Source organism: Macaca thibetana, chromosome 2 (genome assembly GCF_024542745.1).
Source record: "Macaca thibetana thibetana isolate TM-01 chromosome 2, ASM2454274v1, whole genome shotgun sequence".
Lineage (NCBI taxonomy): Eukaryota > Metazoa > Chordata > Mammalia > Primates > Cercopithecidae > Macaca > Macaca thibetana.
This window is the reverse complement of record NC_065579.1, coordinates 102,080,631-102,103,013: the sequence shown is the minus strand read 5'-3', so window position 1 is coordinate 102,103,013 and position 22,383 is coordinate 102,080,631. Positions and strand designations below refer to the sequence as shown.

Genomic DNA, 22,383 nt, shown 5'->3' with positions numbered 1-22,383 from the left:
CCACTGGCCGCAAATTGAAACTCCTTTGTTTTTGACTAGAGTGTGGCCTAAATTTTAACGAAGTAACCTTTTATTTTCCAGGCATCTAATGATGACATTCTGGTCTCGTCTTCCGTCTCCCCCGTGTTCCCCTCTTGTCTCCCCTGTTCCCCTCTCCCTTCCCTCCTCCCATGTCACTGCAGATTGAGACCTACAGGCTGACGTTCCGGGCAAACGCCAGGGCCCGCACCGACCACGGGGCCGACATTGTCTCCCGCCCCCCACATTTCCCTGGCGGCCCCAACTCGGGCTCCCGGGTCCTTGGCCCCCTTTCCCGGACTGTCCACTAGACCAGTGAGCGCTTGGGCGCCGGGCAGCCCGCTAGGCTCGCCTTCCCTCCTGCTTCGCAGCAGCAGCCCCACCCCACACCTCCTCTCACGCTCCAGCCCAGGCCCAGCTCCCTGCTTTCGTCTTGCCCCATCACTGCGCCACTGCTCCATAGAGGAGGTTGGGAGGGGGTTGGGGTGGCTGAGGCTAAGTTGGGATCTAGGAGAGAAGAACTAGATTCCACCGTCATCTTTGTTTGGTTCTTTGGTCCAAACCCAAAAGAAACTGACATGCCCTCCCTCCTTCCTGGATCTACCTGGAGGGAAGAGTGGAGGTGGAGTTTGAGTGGTGACAGGACGCTGACTGTGGCGCTTAAGCCACTGCCTCTCCCTTTGGCGCCACGAATGCCCCCCCCCCACATGCAGGTGGTGTCCGGCCCTTCTTGCTGCCCTGCCCCAAGTTGGGGGTCAGTGCTGACTGTTCCCATGCTTAACATACCCGCCTAGCTGCTGTCACATTTTTCTTGTTTTGTCCTTTTATTTTTTTTCTAATAACCTAAAAACTGGCGAAATAGTTCTGCAGGTTGAAGCCATGTCTATATGAAAGTCCTCAGTAAGTGTTAGAGGGAACAGGGCGGAGAGATCCTTACGCCACCCCCGCTGGAAGATGTGGGCAGCTTAGGGCCCTGGAGGCGGTGCAGCAGGGAAGAGGGGTGCAGAGGCTGTGGCTGGTGAGCCGGTCGGGCACACAAGGGGCTCTCGGAGCGTGCACTGGTTGGTTTTGCCATTTTGTTGTGTGTATGCTGCTTTTCTTTTCTAACCAAGAGGCTGGTTTTGGCATCTCTTTCCCATTCCCTGGGATCTGGTGGTCAGCCCTAGGATACAAAGCCAGGGCTGGAGAACAAGAAAGGGCCAGGAGATGGAATTCCTTCAGGCCGGCACCCGCACCCTAGGACATGCAAGCCCTCATGTCCAGGGGACCCTCATGCGGATAGTGGGAAATCAGGTCTGGAAATTTAAAAATAAAAGGCATGAGACTAAGGCCATCTGCTTCCCCTACGCCCTGACTGGAGAGGGGAGGGAGGAGAGGCGAGGCCCACAGAGGGCATCTCAGCTAGGCCTTGGGATGGCTGCAGTGAGGAGAAATCCTGGGAACTGTATTGACACAAAGATTCTTATTGCACTTGTATTTTTTGTATTAAAGTTTGCATGGTTTCTAATAAAGGATTCAAACATAAGTTTGTAGTGAAATGGCCTGGAAGATTCCAAGGGCTTCTCTGGAGGGGACTGGCTACAGTGTAGATTTGCCTCTGAGGCTGCCCCAGACTTGGCCTCCTCAGGCCCCTCCTGACCTCTGCCCTTCTCTGGTCCTGGCATCCCTTGGAGCTGGAGAAGGTAGGGGTCTTGGCTTAGGTTTAGATTTGCTCTCCATGTGCAGGGAGGCAGTCCTGGGCCTGACAGCTCCTCCCCCTTTCTGAGGTAGCAGTGCCTTACGGAGGTTTGGCACCATGTCTCTAGCTCCCCAGGCACACACCAGGAAACTGCAGGGCCTCACGGAGGAAGTGCTGCCTGGGCCGGGGGGACTAGCTTTCCTCCATAGAGACCATGTGCAGAACACTTCCGCTGTGCCCAGAACATGAGGGAGCCAGTGTTTCGTCAGCAGGAGGAAGGGCCTGCTGGGATGAAAGTGAGAAGGAAACAGTGAGGGTTGGGTAGTCAGGAGACACCACAGGGGCAACAGCACAGGCCCAGAGTACCTGCTGCCTCTGCTGCGTCTGTCCCAGGGTCATGAGGATGCTGAGGTTGACGACAGGTTCCAGGTCCTTTCGCTCCTTTGGCCAAGGGTTGGGGGGAGGTGGCCCAAGTGGCATGCTCTCTAGGTAAGACAATAGGAGTGGTCAGAGTTCCCTCGAAGGATCCTGCACACCAGAGCACCTGAGAAGGCCAGGACCAGAGGCCCTGTGTGATGTGTACTCCGCAGCCATTTGGGGTGGGACAGTTCTGTACTTCCCGATTTGCTTATGGCTCAGCCATTACCTGTGTCTGTGATTCTGTTGTAACAGTGTTAAGAGTAAATAAAGCTGCCTGATGTCCCATCACACAGGCTCCATGCTTCTGTGTCTCGGTTTGCATCTACCTCCCTGATCCTCCTGCCCTCAGCTCACCCCCTTGCATCAAGGGAATGAAATGCAGTGTGCACATGATCTCCATGACCTCAGCATTCAGCCCCTCGGCTATGAACTTGTGGATGTGAATACAGGAAGGACCACTGTGCCGCACAGCCCTCGGCCTCGGCTACCTGCGGAACTCTCCCCCAGTCTGCCTGGTAAAGGGCTACTCGACGACACTTACTTAACTGTCCAAAACTACAAGGACAGTGACAGTTCTGACAGGCTTCCTGTGGTGGGTACCCAGAGGAGCAGCTGTGCCAGGGGACTGGGCTGGTTAACAGCACAGCTGCTTCCTGCTCTTGGCGAAGGAAGGAGGTTCTAACCCCCTTCTTTCTCTCTCAAGACTTGGGGCCACAGGCAGCCCCTGTCCCCCAGCAATAAGCATCTCTCTTCTCTACCTTCCTTCCTCTTTGGGGAACCGTGGCCCAGTGTATGGAGGCCCTGAGAGAGGAGCCCCTAGTGGACAGCAGTGGTCACAAGGGATAAATAGAACTTTATTTTAAATAAACATTTGCACTCTGTACACAGCCCCAGCAGAAGCAGGGCTCAGTCGTCAGCTGTCTTGCGCACATCAAAGCTGCCACACGGTCCTCGCAGCAGCTCTGCCAGTAGCGCAAGCAGCTGCCCGTGCTCCTCCTGCACGCTGGGGGGAAGAGCAGCCAGCTCGCTGCGCAGGCTCCGCTCCACCATGCGGCCCAGGGCCCGCCGCAGCTCCCTCAGCAGCCGCACGGTACGCGAGTCACCCTCCAGCCGCAGCAGGTCACTGTCGCTCAGTGAGATGGTGGCCCGGCGCCCGTCATCTGAGGGAACAGAAAAGATGGTGGTAAGCTGTGGTGAGGCCAGGCCCCAGAGGAGCAGCTGCAGAGCGGGGTGGGCGGGAGGCCTGCAGGCACCCACCGCGGATGTGCACGTCCCCGTCGGTCAGGAGCAGCACAGCTAGCGGGTGCACCTGAGAGGAGTCCCGGACGAAGACGCTGCCATTGGACTTGACCGCCATGAAATACGTCAGCCATCGGCTCCGCAACCGTGTGGCCTCCCTAGGGAACACAGGGCTGGTGAGGCCACCCTTTTGGACCATCCCAGCTGCCCCATCCAGGCCTGCATGCCCTCACCTGTTAATGGTCGACTTGTGCAGCAGGATGTTGCCTGATTTGGTCCTATATGTGACGCTGTTGGGCTTGAACTTCCCCTGCCGGGTGACCTTGCCCTGCCTCACCTGCAGGGATGGAGGAAAAGATGGGTGGGGCTGAGCAAGGAGCTGCAGACAGGGAAGGAGGCTGGGACCTGGTGAACTCCACTCCCTCCCAGAGGCAGCACCTGGATGAGGTTGGGGTAGAGGCCGGCCATCAGCACGCCCTTCACCAGCTCCTCCTCCTCACTGTACTCGTTGCACTGGGCAGAGGCCAGGGTGCAGTCCGAGGGCTTCCCCACCAGGAAGGCCTCATAAATGTTCTCCGAGAACTGCTTGATGAGTCCTAGGGAGACAGAATGTGCAGTGAACCTACAGCCCCTAGCCACAGGCTGGGGGTAACAGAAGCTCAGTGGGGGTGGGAGGGGCGGGAGGGGCTCAGGAAAGCAGGCGTGGGCCCAGCTGACCGTGGATGAAGCGCAGGCTAGGTGCATAGAGCAGGTTTTCCTCCAGGTAATTCTCCCTGGAGCTGCGGTCCTGCCAACGCAGCACCTCCTCCCAGCCGGCGACAGCCCGCACAAAGGCCAGGTGGTCACTGCCACTGTCGTGGCTCAACAGTGCTTTCACCTGCGAGGGGAGAAGAGGGCAGCCGGGTCACAGGCAGGGGCTAGACAACGCCCCCTCAGAACAGCAGTGGGTGGAGGGCTCCAGGAAGGAGTCAGGACTGACCTTGTCCACCTCGGCCCGGTTCTGTAGGCTGCTGCTGAAGGGGTCCCGGGTAAGGCAGGAAACGACCACCAGTAGCGGGTGCAGGCAACGGAAGATGGCGGCCAACACTATGGCCTTGGCCAGCCGGGGGTCGGTGGAGATGTGAGCCAGGCGCTGCCCCAGGGTGGTCAGGTACTCCCGCTGGTCCAGCACCCCTGCAATGGCTCAGCTGTCAGTGCCACCCTCAGGAGCTACTCCCCGGCCCAGCCCAGCCCAGCCCCTACATACCGATCTCCTGGAGCAAAATCACAGCCTCGTCCACTGCCTTGATGTTTGGACTGTCCACAGCCTTGGACAGGAACTCCACCGCCTGAGACAAACAGAGCCAGAGCCCGCCATGAGCCTGCCTCCCACCTGTCTGGTCCCCAGGCCAGCCCCCACCCCGCCCCACCCCACCGCACCGTCTTCTCAGGCATGTGGATTTTCGCTTGCAGCACCAGGTTCTCGAGAGGCGTGCGCAGGATCTCTGGCACTTGGAAAGGGACCATTTTCTCCAGCCGGCTTCGAGGGAACAAGTGGTAGGCAAAGCCTGACTGGCAGCGGCCCGCTCGGCCCCGGCGCTGGATCACATTGGCTCTTGACACCCACACTGTCTCCAGACAGGACACCTGGAGGAGGGGCAGGTAAGCAGCACAGATACCACTTCCTCAGTGCTTCCCCACTCTGAGTAACCCTCACCAGCCCCCAACATCAGGAACACTGAGACCCCACAAGCGTGGCCTTCTCAAGACACACAAAATAGGTCTAAGGTAGATCTGGGCTGCAGACCACCTCGAAACGGAGTCCCTCCCCCAGTGGCTGGCCAGGTCCAGGAGGTAGGTGCCACCTTGGTCTTCAGGTCATAGCGTTCTTCCTTGTGCAGCCCACTGTCCACCACATGCACGATGTCATTGATTGTGATGGAAGTCTCCGCGATATTGGTGGCCAAGACAATCTTGCGCACCCCAACTGGAGGCTGCTGGAATATGGCCTTCTGATCCATCATGGGGATGTTGGAGTGCACTGGTGGGCAAGACACACACTGGTTATGGGCACTGCTTCCACCAGAATTCCCCCCTGGAATGTGGGCAGGGCAAGGATTTTGACCCCATTTTGATGAAACAGGTACAGATAAACACTATGCCCAGTGAAAAGTGCCGCAGCTTGGTCAGAAACCGGGACCCCCGGAGTCCCAGTTGGGTCAGTCCCCAGGACAGAGGCCAGGCTGGTTTCCAAAGGTCCCTGGTCCCTCTGCCCGGGCTCTCACCTGGCAGGATGAGGTACTTGCTCTCGTGCATGCCCAGGGCCTCCTGGAGGCGCTGCTGCACTCCTTTGATCTCCTGCCACCCAGGCAGGAAGCACAGGATCCCACCTGCAAAGGAGCCCTGGGGCATGAGCCAGCTGCTTCTGCAAGCGTGGCCAGGACTGGCATGGGGCAGATGGGGAGGCACCCACCTGGTTCCCCACGAGCATCGATGTGCAGAACCAGATCAGTCACAAGGTCCAAATCGAGTGCGCATTCATCCTCAGACTGGGGTGGGGGAAGAGAGGCCACAGTCACAGCCCCGGGGTAAGGGGTCATGCCAAGGACACAGCCACCTGACTCAGTGAGACGGAGCCGCTTGACATCAACTCCAATCCTCACATGCGTGCCACGCACATGGGGTTAGTCCTCAGTTTCTATCAAGGAAACTGAGGACTGGGGAGGGTAACTTGCCCCAGGCCACCAAGCCCCAGGGCCAGGGAGGAGGGGCATCCATGGAGGAAAGGCCAGGAGTCTCGGGTGGGATGGGGGTGTCCCTCACCTCATGGTGCCGGTGCCGGTGCAGGTACTGGTGCTTGCCCAACTTGGCCAGGATGTCCTCCAGGTAGTGCTCCTTGACCGGGTACATGAAGCCAGGCACCTTGATGACAGGGCAGCCACCAAAGTATCGGGAGAAGCGCTCATTGTCCCCTGTGGCACTCATGAGCACCAGCCGCAGGGCCGGGTTGAGCCGCTGCAGGCCCTTGAGCAGGATCAGCAGAAAGTCTGTGTTCACGTCCCGCTCATGCACCTCATCCACGATGACGTGGCTCACACCCTCCAGGCTGGGGTTGCTCTGCAGCTTACGCAGCAGGATACCCACAGTGCAGAAGAGCAGGGCCCCGCCTCGGGCCGGGGGCTTACTTTCCAGCCGCACCTGGAAGCCCACGTTCCGGCGCAGGGAGGGGCCCAGTTCGTGGCTGACCCGCTGTGCCACAGACACAGCAGAGATGCGGCGAGGTTGGGTGATGATCACATTGCAGCGGGCACCGCGGCCCTCGGTCACATAGCGCTCCAGCAACAGCTGGGGGATGCGTGTGGTCTTCCCACAGCCTGTGTCCCCAGAGATGACCACCACCGGGTGCTGCTCAATGGCGTTGAGGATGGTATCCCGATGTGGATCCACAGGTAGCTGGGGGGCCTCCTGCCAGACTGGCCCTCGCCGCCGCCACAGTTCTAGCAGACTCTGGCTGAGACGTACCTCCTCTGCTTCCAACAGGGGCACATAGGGCTTGCCTGTGATAGGGTCACTGAGAGGCCCTGAGTCCTTGCCCAAGGGCAAGATGTCTTCACTCTGCAGCCGGAGTTCTGGGGCGATCCACGAACTCTCCACAGGGTACTGGGGGGCAGGGAGGCAAGCAAAACAACGAAAAAGAAATTCCTCATTACCACCCAACCAGCCACTCTGCAGGATCCGCCTGGGTCAGAGGTTGTGGCCCAACCCACTGGGCACAGGATTAATTTAGTCCGTGACTGCCCCGGGATCCTTGTGGGCAAGACTGGGCTGCTGAGGCCAGGGGGCTCCCAGGCCCCAATCTCAGTGAAGAGAATGGGGAGGTACTACTGCCTGTCGCAGGTAGAGGCCTTCAGTCTGAAGAGACGGAGGCAGACTCCAGGGGGCAAGGGTGATGAGGGATGCAGGGCCTCTTACATGGTTCAGGAAGGTCTCTATCTTGCGGAGGATGGGCTCGGGCACCTGGATGGTGCACGGTCGGCGCTGGGTCTCACCCAGCTCACGCAAAGAGGCCAGGTTATACATGGCGTGTGTAAGTGGTTCATTGTTCCTGTCCACCAGGCCCAGGCTCTGCAGGGAGACATGCAAGACTCAGTCTATGCTCTAGGGCTCCCCAAAAACCAGCCCAGACAAGCTCAGGAGCTCCGAGGCAGAAGTTGTGCCAAGTAATGTCTAAGAGATTTTGGATCTTGGCTGACATGGTGATGGAGGGAGAAATTATGAACTAGGAAAATGTAAACTTACCAAAATAAACGTTTTAAAAAATGAACTAAAGTTAATTCAGGCCAGGTGCAGTGGCTCACACCTATAATCCCAGCCCTTTGGGAGGCCAAGGCAGGCAAATCACCTGAGGTCAGGGGTTCAAGACCAGCCTGGCCAACATAGTGAAACCCCGTCTCCACTAAAAATACAAAAATTAGCTGGGTGCGGTGGCTCACACCTGTAGTCCCAGCACTTTGGGAGGCCAAGGCAGGTGGATCATGAGGTCAGCAGTTCAAGACCAGCCTGGCCAAGATGGTGAAACCCCACCTCTACTAAAACTACAAAAAATTAGGCGGGCGTGGTGGCACGCGCCTGTAATCCCAGCTACTCCGGAGACTGAGGCAGAGAATTGCTTAAACCTGGAGGGGCGGAGGGTGCAATGAGCTGAGATTGTGCAACTGCACTCCAGCCTGGGCGACAGAGCGAGACTCCATCTCAAAAAAAAAAAAAAAAAAAAGCCGGGCGGGTGGCCAGCACCTATAGTCCCAGCTACTAGCGAGGCTGAGGCACAAGAATCACCTGAACCCTGAAGGCAGAGGTTGCATTGAGCGGAGATCATGATGGTGCACTCCAGCCTGGGCGACAGAGCAAGACTCTGTCTCGAAGAAAATAATAATAAAGTTAATTCAAGAAAAGCTAAACGTGATGTGTCACAGCAGAACAGCCCTACGTCTGGGGAAGGCCCTGAGGAGAAACCACTCACTGTGCGACTAGAGCCCCTCCAACACCACAATAGGCCCCTGTCACCTCCGTGAATTCCCAACGTGTACCCTCGGACCAGCCAGACCAGGCCCTCAATGACGCTAGAATACACCCCACAGACTCCCTCTTCCTTTGCTGCCTCATCAAAGCCTTCCTCCCCCAATCCTTCCATCCCACCTCCTAGTCCCTACATGGCACCTGACCCATCTGTAACCCCATCATATACAGATACACGTGGAGTTTCCTATAAATGTTGATTATAATGCAACTTGATCAAACAAGCCACTGCAAGGAAAACACTGTGTCTTACCTCCTTACATACCTAAAGCCACCTCGCCAGAGATAAAACATGGCATTCCAATACCTCAGGCACGTGGGTAAAACTAGTCTTGTGTTCCTGTCACCTCTAATGTCTGGACTCTGCTCGCCCTTCGGAGCCCAGATCAAACACTTCCTCCTTAAAGAAGTCTTTCCACAACAGGGGCCAACCCCCTGCCTCTGGGCACGCTGGCACCATCAGCTGTTAGGACCTCAAGGACAGGAATCTGGTCCTCGTTCCGCAGGAGGTGCCAACACAAGCTCCTTGCTGCAAGAACAGGCTTCCGCCCTCTCCCCAGACTTCATGGGTTTTACCCACCAGCCTGACAAATGGCCCTCCAGCCACTGCAAAGCTTGTTCCTTCCCAGACAGGCCCCACCATGCCAAGGTGCCTCTGCTCAGTGCGTGTGCGTCAGGCCAAAGCTCAGATGCCTCCAGTTCTACAGTCAGTCCTTGTTCTGCCCTCGAGTCACAGGTAGCCTTCTATCTCACCACCTGCCTGTCCCCTCTTCCTCATTTTCTCCAGGTTCTTGTTACCCCTGACCTGGCCGGGCGCGGTGGCTCAAGCCTGTAATCCCAGCACTTTGGGAGGCCAAGACGGGCGGATCACGAGGTCAGGAGATCGAGACCATCCTGGCTAACACGGTGAAACCCCGTCTCTACTAAAAATACAAAAAACTAGCCGGGCGAGGCGGCGGGCGCCTGTAGTCCCAGCTACTCGGGAGGCTGAGGCAGGAGAATGGCGTAAACCCGGGAGGCGGAGCTTGCAGTGAGCTGAGATCCGGCCACTGCACTCCAGCCCGGGCTACAGAGCAAGACTCTGTCTCAAAAAAAAACCCTGACCATCAGCTATAACTAAAACGTGGTTCCCGGGGCCAACTGCACCCATGAAATGGTGCACCTGACCATTCAGAGTAAAGCAGGCCCATTTCTGTCTTGTTCTGCAAACTAAACCTCCACCAACATGGGTTGAGATTACTAACTCCTCAGGCAGTCAGACACAATCCCAACGCCCTCCCACTACTGTGCCATCAGCTAACTCCACAGCCCCTTTAAAGAGAACTGCCATGGCCAGGAGCTGTGGCTCATGCCTGCAATCCCAACACTTCAGGAAGTGAAGGCAGAAAGATTGATTGAACCCAAGATTTTAAGACCAGCCTTGGCAACACAGTGAGACCCTTGTCTCTACAAAAAATGTTTAAAAATTAGCTGGGAGTGGTGGCGCATACCTATGGTCCCAGCTATGCAGGACGCTAAGGTGAAAGGATCGCTCAAGCCTAGGAGGTCAAGGTTGCAGTGAGCCATGATCGTGCCACTACATTCCAGCCTGGGCCACAGAGACCCTGTGTCAAAAGAAAGAGAACTGCCAGCTGTCTGCCACAGTCTCTACCTTGATGCTGACTGCTTCCTCAGTCTTCACTGCAGTCACAAGTCACATTATTCATTTTGGCCACAAAACCCGGGATCATACTGGACACCAGGTCTGCCTCTCAAAACAGGCCCGGCTCCTCCTGGCTTTATACTATTCAGAACAATGAGCAAGTTTCCTCCCGGCCTCACCAGTTTCAGGCCAACAGTGTGGAAAAGGCTGGGGCACAGTCAAAGCATCTCCACAGGGGCTCTGGGAAAGCTGTGGCAACAGCCACAGGGCCTACAAGCGAGGCCTGCAGACCAGCTATCTTTGTGCCAGGCAAAAGGCCTGCTGTGGTGGTTTCATTTCCTAAAAAATGGGACCCATTTGCCACTGGCAGAGGGGAGCTTCAAGACATTCTCATGCATCACACCCAGGACCTCCCTGGACTCACCTTCAGTTTCTTGCAGGCCAAGGCTGCCGCCTTATTCTCAGCCTCTGCTTTGCGGCGCCCTTTGGCAACAAAGGTCATGGGGCAGGGCCAGAGCAGGGTGAGTGTAGACAGCTTGGTCTTGGTGCCCACAGTATGGAACTGCATGAGATTCTACATGGAAGGCAAGAGAGATGGTTACAGAAATGCAGGGAATGGGAAGAGACTTGGGGCATTCTCAGAATGCCAAGGAGCCCAGAGACGGAAGGAGCCACCATCTCAGCTGGTGCCCGGCATGAGCCATGCTAGAGGTGCTGCTGCATAGCCAGGAGCAGGCCCATGGGCTCGGGCACTCTAGTCCCAGGCTCGCTTCTCCTGCTATACCTCGACTTCCACTGCGGAAGACAGTGCTTGGGCAATTCCACCACCTGCCCTCCTAGCCCAGTCATCTCAGCACCTTCGTGGCAGCTGTGGGTTGAAGCTGTCAGCATGAGCTAAAAACCAGGCACATCCTGCGGGAGCAAAAAGGCCCTGCACCCGGACAGAAGCTCTGCCTAACCGAAGCCCCTTTGCCTGGTAGCAAGAGAGAAACTCATACCTCACCAAGACCCACACCTCTAAGCCCTCCCCACTGACAATCCACCGCCCAGAACAGGTATGGGTCTTCTGCTCCTGCGGCCCCCAGCCCACGCCCTGTGCTGCTAAGACTTGACCTCCATTCTGTCACACTGACTGCTTTTCCTTCCACGCCGGAGTTCCACCAGCTGGCCGAGGTGTGGGCTGGAGGAACAGGCCCCCTCAGCCCTCTGTAAACCTGCCTTTGGGGAACACCAGACATGACCAAGTAAATGGCCCCCACACACACTTCTAGGAGACCCAACTCACCTTAGCTGTGGAGGATGACGTTGCAATCTGAATCACCTTGGCCAGAAGGTTCTTGGGAAGTGGAAACTGGGTCAGAGCCCTGATAGCACTGTCATCATCTGTCATCTCAAAGGAACTCCCCCTGGGAGGACCAAAAGTTTAGCTGAAAGAATCTTCTCTTCCTGGACCAATTTCCCTGAGGCTCTGAGATGTAAGGGTGAGGATACTGCACTGCAGCAGGGAGCCGAAAGGCCAGGAGGCATGAAATGGATGGGAAACCGGGCATCTCTGCTCCTCCCACAGCCACACTGGATGGGGACTGTGCCCTCCATTCCCTCACATAGATAAGACAGCAGAGAGCAAGTTCTCCGTGCTGCTGTTCTGCAAAAGCCCAGCCACATAGAAGACCACAGCTGGCTGTCCCCCAAGAATGGGCAGACACACACTGAGTGACGGGACACACAGGCTGCAATGTGAGGCAGGGCACTCCCATCTCAGAGAAAGCTAGCAGAGAACATTCGCCCATCCCCGTGTCAAGGCACAGCCAGCCTCCGCTGCATCCCCATCCCCAATCTGTACCTTGAGTCCCTGAGTGGGGTGTGGGAATCCTGCTGGGTCATGGACAAGAAGTCGGTAACATCTATGGTCCCTTCTTCTAGCTCTTCCTCCTCATCCTCTTCTTCTTCCCGGCCCAAAGAGCGGGATAGGCCCCCAGGTCCCCCTGGCCGAATGCTCTCCGGATTCAGCTGCCGCCAGGAAGTAGGGGGCATGGTGGGTTCAGGACGCCACCAGCTGTCAGCAGGGGAGCCAAAGCGATCAGCTAGCACTCGGTATTTGGCTGCGTCAAACAACTCATTCCGGGGACCCAGCAGACCCCAACCCTGGAGGGGAAAAGGGACGTTTAAAGGATTCATACCATCTTTACACCTCAGTCAGCCTGGCCCATGTCCAGCTACACCATTAAGTCCCTTGTGTTGTGGAGCCATGGTTTTTCATCTGTTTACCCACTTCAGCCCCTAGTCCAGAACTGGGCATGGAACACTGAAAGATGCCTAGCTTTGATACAAACAAATAACCCCACATGGCAATGGGAGAGCAGAAGATACTGTTTGTTTTTTGTGTTTCTGACACAGGGTCTCGCTCTGTCACCCAGGCTGGAGTGCAGTGGCACAATCACGGCTCACTACAACCTCTGCCTCCTGGGCTCAGGTGACCCTCCCACCTCAGCCTCCAAAGTAACTGAGACTAAAGGTATGCACCACCAAGCCCAGAGAATTTTTGTAGCGACAGGGCTTCACCATGTTGCCCAGGATGGTCCTGAACTCCTGGACCAAAGTGATCCGCCCACCTTGGCCTCCCAAAGTGCTAGGATTACAGGCATGAGCCACCACACTGAGCCCAAGAAGATAAATTCACATAGTTACCTAGGAAGCTTCAGTAAATACAGCAATTTAAAAGTACATAGGGCCGGGCACGGTGGCTCACACCTGTAATCCTAGCACTTTGGGAGGCCGAGACGGGCAGATCATGAGGTCAGGAAATCAAGACCATCCTGGCTAACATGGTGAAACCCCGTCTCCACTAAAAATACAAAAAAATTAGCCGGGTGTGGTGGCGGGCGCCTGTAGTCCCAGCTACTCGGGAGGCTGAGACAGGAGAATGGCGTGAACCCGGGAGGCGGAGCTTGCAGTAGGCTGAGATCGCGCCACAGCACTCCAGCCTGGGCGACAGAGCGAGACTCTGTCTCAAAAAAAAAGAAAAAAAAAAAATACATAGCCGGACAGGCACAGTGGCTCACACCTGTAATCCCAGCACTTTGGGAGGCCCGGGCAGGATGATCACTGGAGGTCAGGAGTTTGAGACCAGTCTGGCCAACATGGCGAAACCCCATCTCTACTAAAAATACAAAAATTAGCTGGGCATGGTGGTGGGCACCTGTAATCCCAGCTACTCGGGGGGCTGAGACAGGAGAATCGCTTGAAGCCAGGAGGTAGTGGTTGCAGTGAGTGGAGATGGTGATGCTGTACTCCAACCTGAGCAATAGAGATTAACTCCACAAAAAAAAAAAAAAAACCTATATAGCCCACACCATGAAACAGACATAACTTCTGTTATAAGAAGTTATATATATTCTTATAAGAATCCTGAAGGCCAGGCATGGTGGCTAACACCTGTAATCCCAGCACTTTGGGAGGCCAAGGCAGGTGGATCACCTGAGGTCGGGAGTTTGAGACCAGCCTGACCAATATGGAGAAACCCCGTCTCTACTAAAAATACAAAATTAGCCAGGCGTGGTGGTACATGCCTGTAATCCCAGCTACTCGGGAGGCTGAGGCAGGAGAATCGCTTGAACCCAGGAGGCAGAGGTTGTGGTGAGCCGAGATCGCACCACTGCACTCCAGCCTGGGCAACAAGAGCGAACCTCCGGCAAAACTCCAACTCAAAAGAGACAGAATATAAGAATCCTATGTTAGGAATACATTCTAGAGAAATAACTTGAAATGTTAAAGCTATTTATACAAATATAGGATTTTAAATGTGTTACAGCTTCATGCTTTTCTACAGAAAATATAAATTAAACATTGCTTAAGTCTCTAGCATGTACACAGCAACATGTTGGCCACCAGCATCAGCAGGAGAGACAAGACCTGGTGCTTGCCCTCAAGCAGTTCAGAATATAAGAGGCAGTTAGCCAGGGATGGTAGTGTGTGCCTACAGTCCCAGCGACTCGGGAAACTGAGGCAAGAGGATCACTTGAGCCCTACAGATCGAGGCTGCAGTGAGTCATGATCACACTACTGAACTCCAGCCTGGGTGACAGAGCAAGACCTTATCTCCAAAAAAAAGGAAAACACGAATTTAAGTGGCAGAAGAGAAATGCAGACGGCCAGGGTCTAAGGAACAAAGACGTGAGTGAGATGAGTGAGCAGCTGAGAGAACAGGAGCAAATGCGAAGAAAGCATAGGTTGCAGGAGCTGCCACTGGGAGTGGTAAAGGCGACAAAAACACGGCTTGTCAGGTGAATGTCAGGTCCATGTGACAGCAGATGGCAGGGGTCACGGGCCAGGAACCTCTCTACAGTGAGCTTTCAGTCCCACCCGACTCATGACAAGCTGGAGAGTGACCACGGCCTGCCTTCCTAAAACTTTCTTCTTGGGCTTTTGAGATAATTAAATTTAATTTTTAAAATTCTATTCACAACAGTAACAAAAACCATCACCTACCTAAGATGAACTACGGTGGGTCAGAAAGGTAAGGACTAAGCATACAACTTGGCAACAGGATGTAAATCCAGGGAGATATACGTTCCTGGATGATAGAACTTTTATGTGTGAGGAGACAAAAACCTCTTAATCCATAAATTGAACACAATTTCAATCAAAGTCTGCAGAGGCTTCTTATTAAGCATCTGACAAACCAATTCTAAAGTTCGTCTATTAAGAATAGACACATGGGCCGGGCGCGGTGGCTCAAGCCTGTAATCCCAGCACTTTGGGAGGCCGAGACGGGCGGATCACGAGGTCAGGAGATCGAGACCATCCTGGCTAACACGGTGAAACCCCGTCTCTACTAAAAAAAATACAAAAAACTACCCGGGCGAGGTGGCGGGCGCCTGTAGTCCCAGCTACTCGGGAGGCTGAGGCAGGAGAATGGCGTAAACCCAGGAGGCGGAGCTTGCAGTGAGCTGAGATCTGGCCACTGCACTCCAGCCCGGGCGGCAGAGCGATACTCCGTCTCAAAAAAAAAAAAAAACAAAAAAACAAAACAGAGAATAGACGCATGAAAACAGCAGGATTCGGGGACAGAAGATGGGGCCAAGGCATGCCACACACACACCTGCGAACCCTTGGGGCAGGGCCCGTTCCAGGGCTCAGCTGCCCCACTTTTGCGTCACCGCCTCGCTTCTGACAAGAATGCCTCTGGTTCCACAGAGCAGCAATACAAGCATTCCTCCCTGGCCTGGCTTCCCCAGCAGGACAGCACTGTTCTCCCCCTGCCTTTGCAACCACTCTTTGGCTAGACAAGAGGGTCTCGTCCCCACAAGCGCACTGCTGGTCCTGGCCGTGCTCCCGCACCGGTCCTGAGCTGTACCAACATCCACTTGCCACTATTCTCGCCATAACCTAGGCGCCAACCCACTGCTCGTCCACAGCTCCCCTCACTGGCACATGCTGCTCCACCAACCCGTTCTTCCTCCTGCCTCAACTGTCCAGGCGCTATCCGTGCAACTTCTCTAATACCTTTTTGTTGCTGTTCCTTTTCTGAGACAGAGTCTCACTCTGTCACCCAGGCTGGAGTGCAATGGCATTATCTCAGCTCACTGCAACCTCTGCCTCCCGAGTTCAAGCGATTCTTCTGCCTCAGCTTCCTGAGTAGCTAGGATTACAGGCACGCGCCAACACGCCCGGCTAATTTTTGTATTTTTAGTAGAGATGGGCTTTCACCATGTTGGCCAGGCTGGTCTCGAGCTCCTGACCTTGTGATCCACCCGCCTCGGCCTCCCAAAGTGCTAGGACTATAGGCGTGAGCCCTCATGCCCAGCCCTCTAATACCCTTGAAGAAACCGCCTCCCCTGCTGCCGCTGGCGTTCTCTTCCATCCAGTGTCCCTGTCTCTGGTCTTGCCAAAAACTACTGCTGTCAGTGACTTTTCCTAAAGGCAAACTTGGCTGTGTCATTCTATCAACTACCACTAGTCAGAAGCCCCAGCAGCCACAGGATCAAATCATTCTGCCCCTGCGACAGCGAAGGCCCTGGAGTTCTAGCTCCTCCCTGCCTGTCTACCCCATGACCCGGCAGGCAGACCCACATTCATTCTCATTCCCCACAGCCACGCATATTCACCCGGGCTCTAAGCCACAGTGGCCTGTGTCTGGAGTGCCTTGCTCCAGCCCTCAGCCCTGGCAAGGACCATTCTTCAAGAATAAGCCTCTTCTATTTAGGAGGCTGGGGTGCATTTATGTCCTCCCGTGGACACCTTCTTCTTGGCTGTGGCTGCTGACTCAGTCCCCTTTGCGCTGCCAGCACGTCTCACCAAGCCTGCGGGCAATGCGGAAAAAGACATCTGGTTTGGGGGGAAAGGGAAACTGAAGAATTGGGAGTACAGCTATTAGAGAATAAAAGGCTGAGTTCTAGAATAAAAAACAACTACTATAACCACAACGAGATCTCATCTCACACCCATTTAGGGACACTATGATCAAAAAAACAAAAACAACTAGGCTGGGCGCGGTGGCTCACACCTGTAATCCCAGCACTTTGGGAGGCAGAGGCAGGTGGATCACGAGGTCAGGAGTTCAAGACCAGTTTGGCCAATATGGTGAAACCCCGTCTCTACTAAAAATACAAAAATTAGCCAGGCGTGGTGCTGTGTGCCTGTAGTCCCAGCTACTCGGGAGGCTGAGGCTGGAGAATCGCTTGAACCCAGGAAGCGGAGGTTACAGTGAGCCGAGATTGCACCACTGAACTCCAGCCTAGGCGACAGAGCGAGACTACGTCTCAAAACAAAACAAAACAAAACAAAACAAAACTATGCACACAGATGGGGAAGAGAAAAAGAGATGGAGAAAAATGTGATAATGACCTGCTTCAGACAGGCTGGGATAGCCGGGCATAGTAGCTCATGCCTGTAATCCCAACACTTTGGGAGGCAGAGGTAGAGGCAGGCGGATCACCTAAGGTCAGGAGTTTGAGACCAGTCTGGCCAACATGGTGAAACCCCATCTCTACTAGAAATGCAAAAATCAGCCAGGCGTGGTGGCGGGCACCTGTAATCCCAGCTATGAGGGAGGCTAAGGCAGGAGAATCACTTGAATCCAGGAGGCGGACAGAGGTTACAATGAGCCAAGATCATGCCTTTGCACCATTGCACTCTAGCCTGGGCGAAAGAGAAAGACTCCATCTCAAAAAACAAAAGTCTGAGTTTAAAGTGCCTTCAAACATGCAGCCAGTCAGTCAGCCAGGCAGAGAAGGATTTCTCAACTTCAGCATAATTGCTATTCTGGGCAGGGTAATTCTATGCCATAGGGGACTGTCCTATGTACTGTAAGCTGGGAAGCAGCATTCCTGGCCTTGATCTTACAGCTGCCAGTAGCACTCCTCCACCTGTGTACAACGAAAATCCCTACAGACATTGCCAAATGGCCCCGGCCACTCTCAGCAGTTTTGTTCAACATAGTACTAAAAGTACTAGAAAGAGCAGTCAGACAAGAAAATAAGGCATCCAAACTGGAAAGAAAGAAGTAAAATTATCCCTGCTTACAGATGACATATCTTATATATAGAAAACCCAAAAGAGAGCCAGGCACAGTGGCTCACGCCTGTAATCCCAGCACTTTGGGAGGCTGAGGCAGGTGGACGACCTGAGGTCAGGAGTTCGAGACCAGCCTAGCCAACCTGGTAAAACCCCATCTCTACTGAAAGTACAAAAAATTGGCCAGGCGCAGTGGCTCACACCTGTAATCCCAGCACTATGGGAAGCCAAGGCAGGTGATCACCTGAGGTCGGGAGTTCCAGACCAGCCTGACCAACATGGAGAAACTCCATCTCTACTAAAAATACAAAATTCCAGGCGTGGTGGCACACGCCTGTAATTGCAGGCACTCAGGAGGCTGAGGCAGGAGAATTGCTTGAACCCAGGAGGCAGAGGCTGCAGTGGGCCGAGATTGCGCTGCTGCATTCTAGCCTGGGCAACAGAGCAAGACTCTGTCTCAAAAAATAAAAAAAATAAATAAAAAATAAAGAAGTTCCTCAAAAAATTAAAAATAAAACTACCATATGGTCCAGCAATATCTGCTCTGGGTATACACCCAAAGGGAATGAAATCCTCATCTCATAGGGATGTCTGCATTCCCATGTTAACTGCAGCATTATTCACAACGGTCAAGATACGGAAACAACCTAAGCGTCTATCAAAGGATGAATGGTGCATCTACACAACAGGATATTATTCAGCCTTTAAAGAAGAGGAGATCCAGCTAGGTGCGGTAGCTTATACCTGTAATCCCAGCACTTTGGGAGGCTGAGACAGGTGGATCACTTAAGCTCAGGAGTTCAAGACCAGTCTGGGCAACACTGGAAGACCCCATCTCTACAAAATTAGTCAGCTGTGGTGGTGCACACCGGCAGTCTCAGTTACTCCAGAGGTTGAGGTGGGAGGATCTCTTGAGCCCAGGAGGTGGAGTCTGCAGTGAGCCATGATCGCACCACTGCATTCCAGCCTAGGCCACAGAGCAAGACCCTGTCTCAAAATAAATAAATAAAGGTAAAAACATGGATAAACCTGGAAGACATTATGCTAAGTAAGCCAGACACAAAGAAAATACCACATGGGCCGGGAACAGTGGCTCACACCCGTAATCCCAGCACTTCAAGAGGCCAAGACAGGCAGATCACTTGAGGTCAGGAGTTCAAGACCAGCCTGGCCACCAGGCAGATAAAAAAAAATTTTTGTATTTTATCTCTACAAAAAATACAAGGCCGGGCGCGGTGGCTCAAGCCTGTAATCCCAGCACTTTGGGAGGCCGAGACGGGCGGATCACGAGGTCAGGAGATCGAGAGACGATCCCGGCTAACACGGTGAAACCCCGTCTCTACTAAAAAATACAAAAAAATAGCCGGGCGAGGTGGCGGGCGCCTGTAGTCCCAGCTACTCGGGAGGCTGAGGCAGGAGAATGGCGTAAACCCGGGAGGCGGAGCTTGCAGTGAGCTAAGATCCGGCCACTGCACTCCAGCCTGGGTGACAGAGCAAGACTCCGTCTCAAAAAAAAAAAAAAAAAAAAATACAAAAATTAGCTGGGCGTGGTGGCACATGCCTGCAGTCCTAGCTACTCGGGAGGCTGAGACATGAGAATTGCTTGCACCTAGGAGACGGAGGTTGCTGTGAGCCAATATCGTGCCACTGCACTCTAGCCTGGGCAACAGACTGAGACTCGGTCTCTAAAACAAAACAAAATGAAAATACCACATGATCTCTCACGTGGAATCTAAAATAAGCTGAATACACAGAAACAGAGTAGGGCCTGGTGGTTACCAGGGGCAGGAAGAAAAGAGAAATGGGGAGATGTAGGTCCAAGAATATAAAGTTACATATATATAAGAATAAGTCTAAAGATCTAAGGTACACCATAACGACTATAATTAATAATATTGTATTATAAACTGGAAATTTGCTAAGAGAATACATTTTTTCTTTTTTTTTTTTTGAGACGGAGTTTTGCTCTTATTGCCCAGGCTGGAGTGCAGTGGTGCAATCTCGGCTCACTGCAACCTCCGCCTCCTGGGTTCAACAGATTCTCCTGCCTCAGCCTCCCAAGTAGCTGGGACTACAGGCATGCACCACCACGCCTGGCTAATTTTTGTCTTTTTAGTAGCGACAGGGTTTCACCATGTTGGCCAAGCTGGTCTCGAACTCCTGACCTCGTGATCCACCCGCCTTGGACTCCCAAAGTGCCGGGATTACAGGCATGAGACAGCGCCAGGCCAAGAGTACATTTTAGGTGCTCTTTTTTTTTTTTTTTTTTTTTTTTTTTTTGAGAGAGAGAGTCCTGCTTTGCTGCCCAGGCTGGAGTTCAGTGGTATGATCTTGGCTCACTGCAACCTCTGCCTCCCAGCTTCAAGCAATCCTCCCACCTCAGCCTCCCAAGTAGCTGGGACTACAGGCACACACCACCATGCCCTGCTAATTTTTGTATTTTTTGTAAAATACAAAAAAGGCTTTTCGCCCTGTTGCCCAGGCTGGTCGCAAACTCCTGGGCTTAACTGATCCGCCTATGTCAGCCTCCCAAATTGCTAGAATTACAGGCATGAGCAACCATGCCCAGCCTTACGTGCTCTTACCACAAAATAAGATAACTATTTGAGGTGATGGATATGTTAATTTGCTTCACTATAGTATTCATTTCATTCTGTGTTTATGAAAGTGTATATGAGTATGAAACATCATATTGTACACATTAAAGACAATAAAAAAATAACTATGCCAGGAGCCGTGATTCACACCTATAATCCTAGCACTTTGGGAGGCTAAGGTGGGAGGATCACTGGAGCCCAGGAGTTCAAGACCAGCCTGGACAACGTAGTTGGGACACCATCTCTACAGGGAAAAAAAAAGAGGCCAGGCACAGTGGATCACACCTGTAATCCCAGCACTTTGGAAGACCAAGACAGGCAGACTGCTTGAGCTTAGGAGTTTGAGACCAGCCTGGCCAACATGGCAAAACTCTGTCTCTACCGAAAATATAAAAACATCAGCTGAGCATGGTGGCACACACCTGTAGTCCCAGCTCCTTGGGAGGCTGAGGTGGGATGATCACTTGAGCCCAGGAGCCAGAAACTGCAGTGAGCCGAGACTGCACCACTGCATTCCAGCCTGGACAAGAGTGAGACCCCGTCTCAAAAAGAAAAAAAAATGAATTAGATGTTCCATGAGGAACAAAATTATCCATGGTTGAGAACCACTGAGGTAGAACTACCCTATGGGAGATGGATATTTTCGAGACATTAAACACAGAGAGAATGGTTGAATCTATAAGAGACAAGATTCCTCAGGGAGGAAAGAAAATTAGCTGGGCATGGTTGTGTGTGCCTGTAATCCCAGCTACCTGGGAGCTGAGGCAGGAGCTCTGGAGTTCAAGACCTGCCTGGACAACATAGCTAGACCCTATCTCAATCAATCAATCAATCAATCAAGATGTTTTAGAGGGTGGAAGAGGAAAAGGTACTTGAGAGTGACCTACAGAGAAAAGAGAAGCAAAGGTCTTCCAGTGGCTGAGGACAAAATGCATGGCAGTGCCAAGGCTACAGAGCACTGAGGGGATACAGATGTACACAGAGGCCAGACAGTCAGCGTACACCTGTAATCCCAGCACTTTGGGAGGCCGAGGCAGAAGAATCACTTCAGCCCGAGTCTCGCTCTGTCGCCCAGGCTGGAGTGCAGTGGCCGGATCTCAGCTCACTGCAAGCTCCGCCTCCCGGGTTTACGCCATTCTCCTGCCTCAGCCTCCGAGTAGCTGGGACTACAGGTGCCCGCCACCACGCCCAGCTAGTTTTTTGTATTTTTTAGTAGAGACGGGGTTTCACCGTGTCAGCCAGGATGGTCTCGATCTCCTGACCTCGTGATCCGCCCGTCTCGGCCTCCCAAAGTGCTGGGATTACAGGCTTGAGCCACCGCGCCCGGCCGATCCTGTCTGTCTTTAAAAAAAAAAAAAAAAAAAAAAAAAAGGTATTAACTGGCTCTCAAGTTAATATAAAATGGATAATTTTATCAGCCCCTTCAGATATAACCATTCATTAGGAATAGTTCAAAGTTCAACAATAAGGAAAATGCCAAGACAATGGGAGAGAGGAATAAAAAAATAAAAAGGAAAAGGCCTTCAGAGAGAAAACTAAACACCTCAAGTGTACAACACGGAAAAGTATTCAGAGTGGTCCACTAAAGCATTTTTTTTTTCTATTTTTTTAAATTGAGTAAAATACACATAGGTTGGGTACAGTGGCTTATGCCTGTCATCCTAGCACTTTGGGAGGCTGAGGTGGGAGGATGGCTTGAACCCAGGAGTTCAAAACCAGCCTCAGCAATATAGCAAGACCCCATCTCTATTTAAAAAAAAAAAATAGGTAACTAGAGGGCATGAACGAAGATGGCCAAGTCAGCAGAGTAGAGAAAATACAAGCACAGAGTTGTTTGCAGTGGATCAGAGCCAAGGGAAAAAATCAGAGCACTGAGTATTTTTGAGGCCTACAGAAAAGAACCAGAAGAGGAAGAATCTGAAAAATAAACAAAAGGGCGAGAGAGGAGATGCAGAAGAGACACAGAGAAAGGGGACTGTTAGTTTGGGTATCTGCCTCCTCCACATCTCATGCCAAAATGTGATCCCCAATGACAAAGGTGGGCCTGGTGGGAGGTGTTTGGGTCATGGGGGCAGATCCTTCATGAATGGCTTGATGCTCTCCCCACAGTAATGAATGAGTTCTTGCCCTGTTAGTTCACACAGGAGCTAGTTGTTTCAGTGACTCTAGCTTATCTCTTGCTGTGGGACACACCAGCTCCCCTTCCCTTCCACTATGAC

At 53.3% G+C, this 22,383-nt stretch overlaps 2 protein-coding genes across 49 annotated transcripts in view; one reads left to right on the top strand and one right to left on the bottom strand.

Moving 5' to 3' along the window:
* MAP4 (microtubule associated protein 4) overlaps positions 1–2,404 on the top strand; it is a 231,400-nt gene extending 228,996 nt beyond the window's left edge. For 35 of the 44 annotated variants that reach the window (XM_050780601.1, XM_050780603.1, XM_050780602.1 and 32 more), the window contains one exon: positions 82–2,404. In XM_050780601.1, coding sequence (XP_050636558.1) covers positions 82–89 — 8 coding nt within the window. In that variant the 3' untranslated portion in view covers positions 90–2,404. The remainder of the gene's footprint in view (positions 1–81) is intronic. The other 9 variants (XM_050780624.1, XM_050780605.1, XM_050780623.1 and 6 more) reach the window with 1 other exon arrangement.
* A 545-nt stretch (positions 2,405–2,949) lies between these two features.
* Positions 2,950–22,383, bottom strand: part of DHX30 (DExH-box helicase 30) — a 196,318-nt gene continuing 176,884 nt past the window's right edge. For all 5 annotated transcript variants that reach the window (XM_050780722.1, XM_050780723.1, XM_050780725.1 and 2 more), the window contains 16 exons: positions 11,896–12,197; positions 11,338–11,458; positions 10,477–10,626; positions 7,307–7,459; positions 6,158–6,994; positions 5,808–5,883; positions 5,620–5,724; positions 5,200–5,375; positions 4,775–4,981; positions 4,602–4,683; positions 4,335–4,528; positions 4,073–4,232; positions 3,794–3,951; positions 3,589–3,692; positions 3,374–3,513; positions 2,950–3,276 (listed from right to left, as the gene is read on the bottom strand). In XM_050780722.1, coding sequence (XP_050636679.1) covers positions 3,023–3,276; positions 3,374–3,513; positions 3,589–3,692; positions 3,794–3,951; positions 4,073–4,232; positions 4,335–4,528; positions 4,602–4,683; positions 4,775–4,981; positions 5,200–5,375; positions 5,620–5,724; positions 5,808–5,883; positions 6,158–6,994; positions 7,307–7,459; positions 10,477–10,626; positions 11,338–11,458; positions 11,896–12,197 — 3,219 coding nt within the window. In that variant the 3' untranslated portion in view covers positions 2,950–3,022. The remainder of the gene's footprint in view (positions 3,277–3,373; positions 3,514–3,588; positions 3,693–3,793; positions 3,952–4,072; positions 4,233–4,334; positions 4,529–4,601; positions 4,684–4,774; positions 4,982–5,199; positions 5,376–5,619; positions 5,725–5,807; positions 5,884–6,157; positions 6,995–7,306; positions 7,460–10,476; positions 10,627–11,337; positions 11,459–11,895; positions 12,198–22,383) is intronic.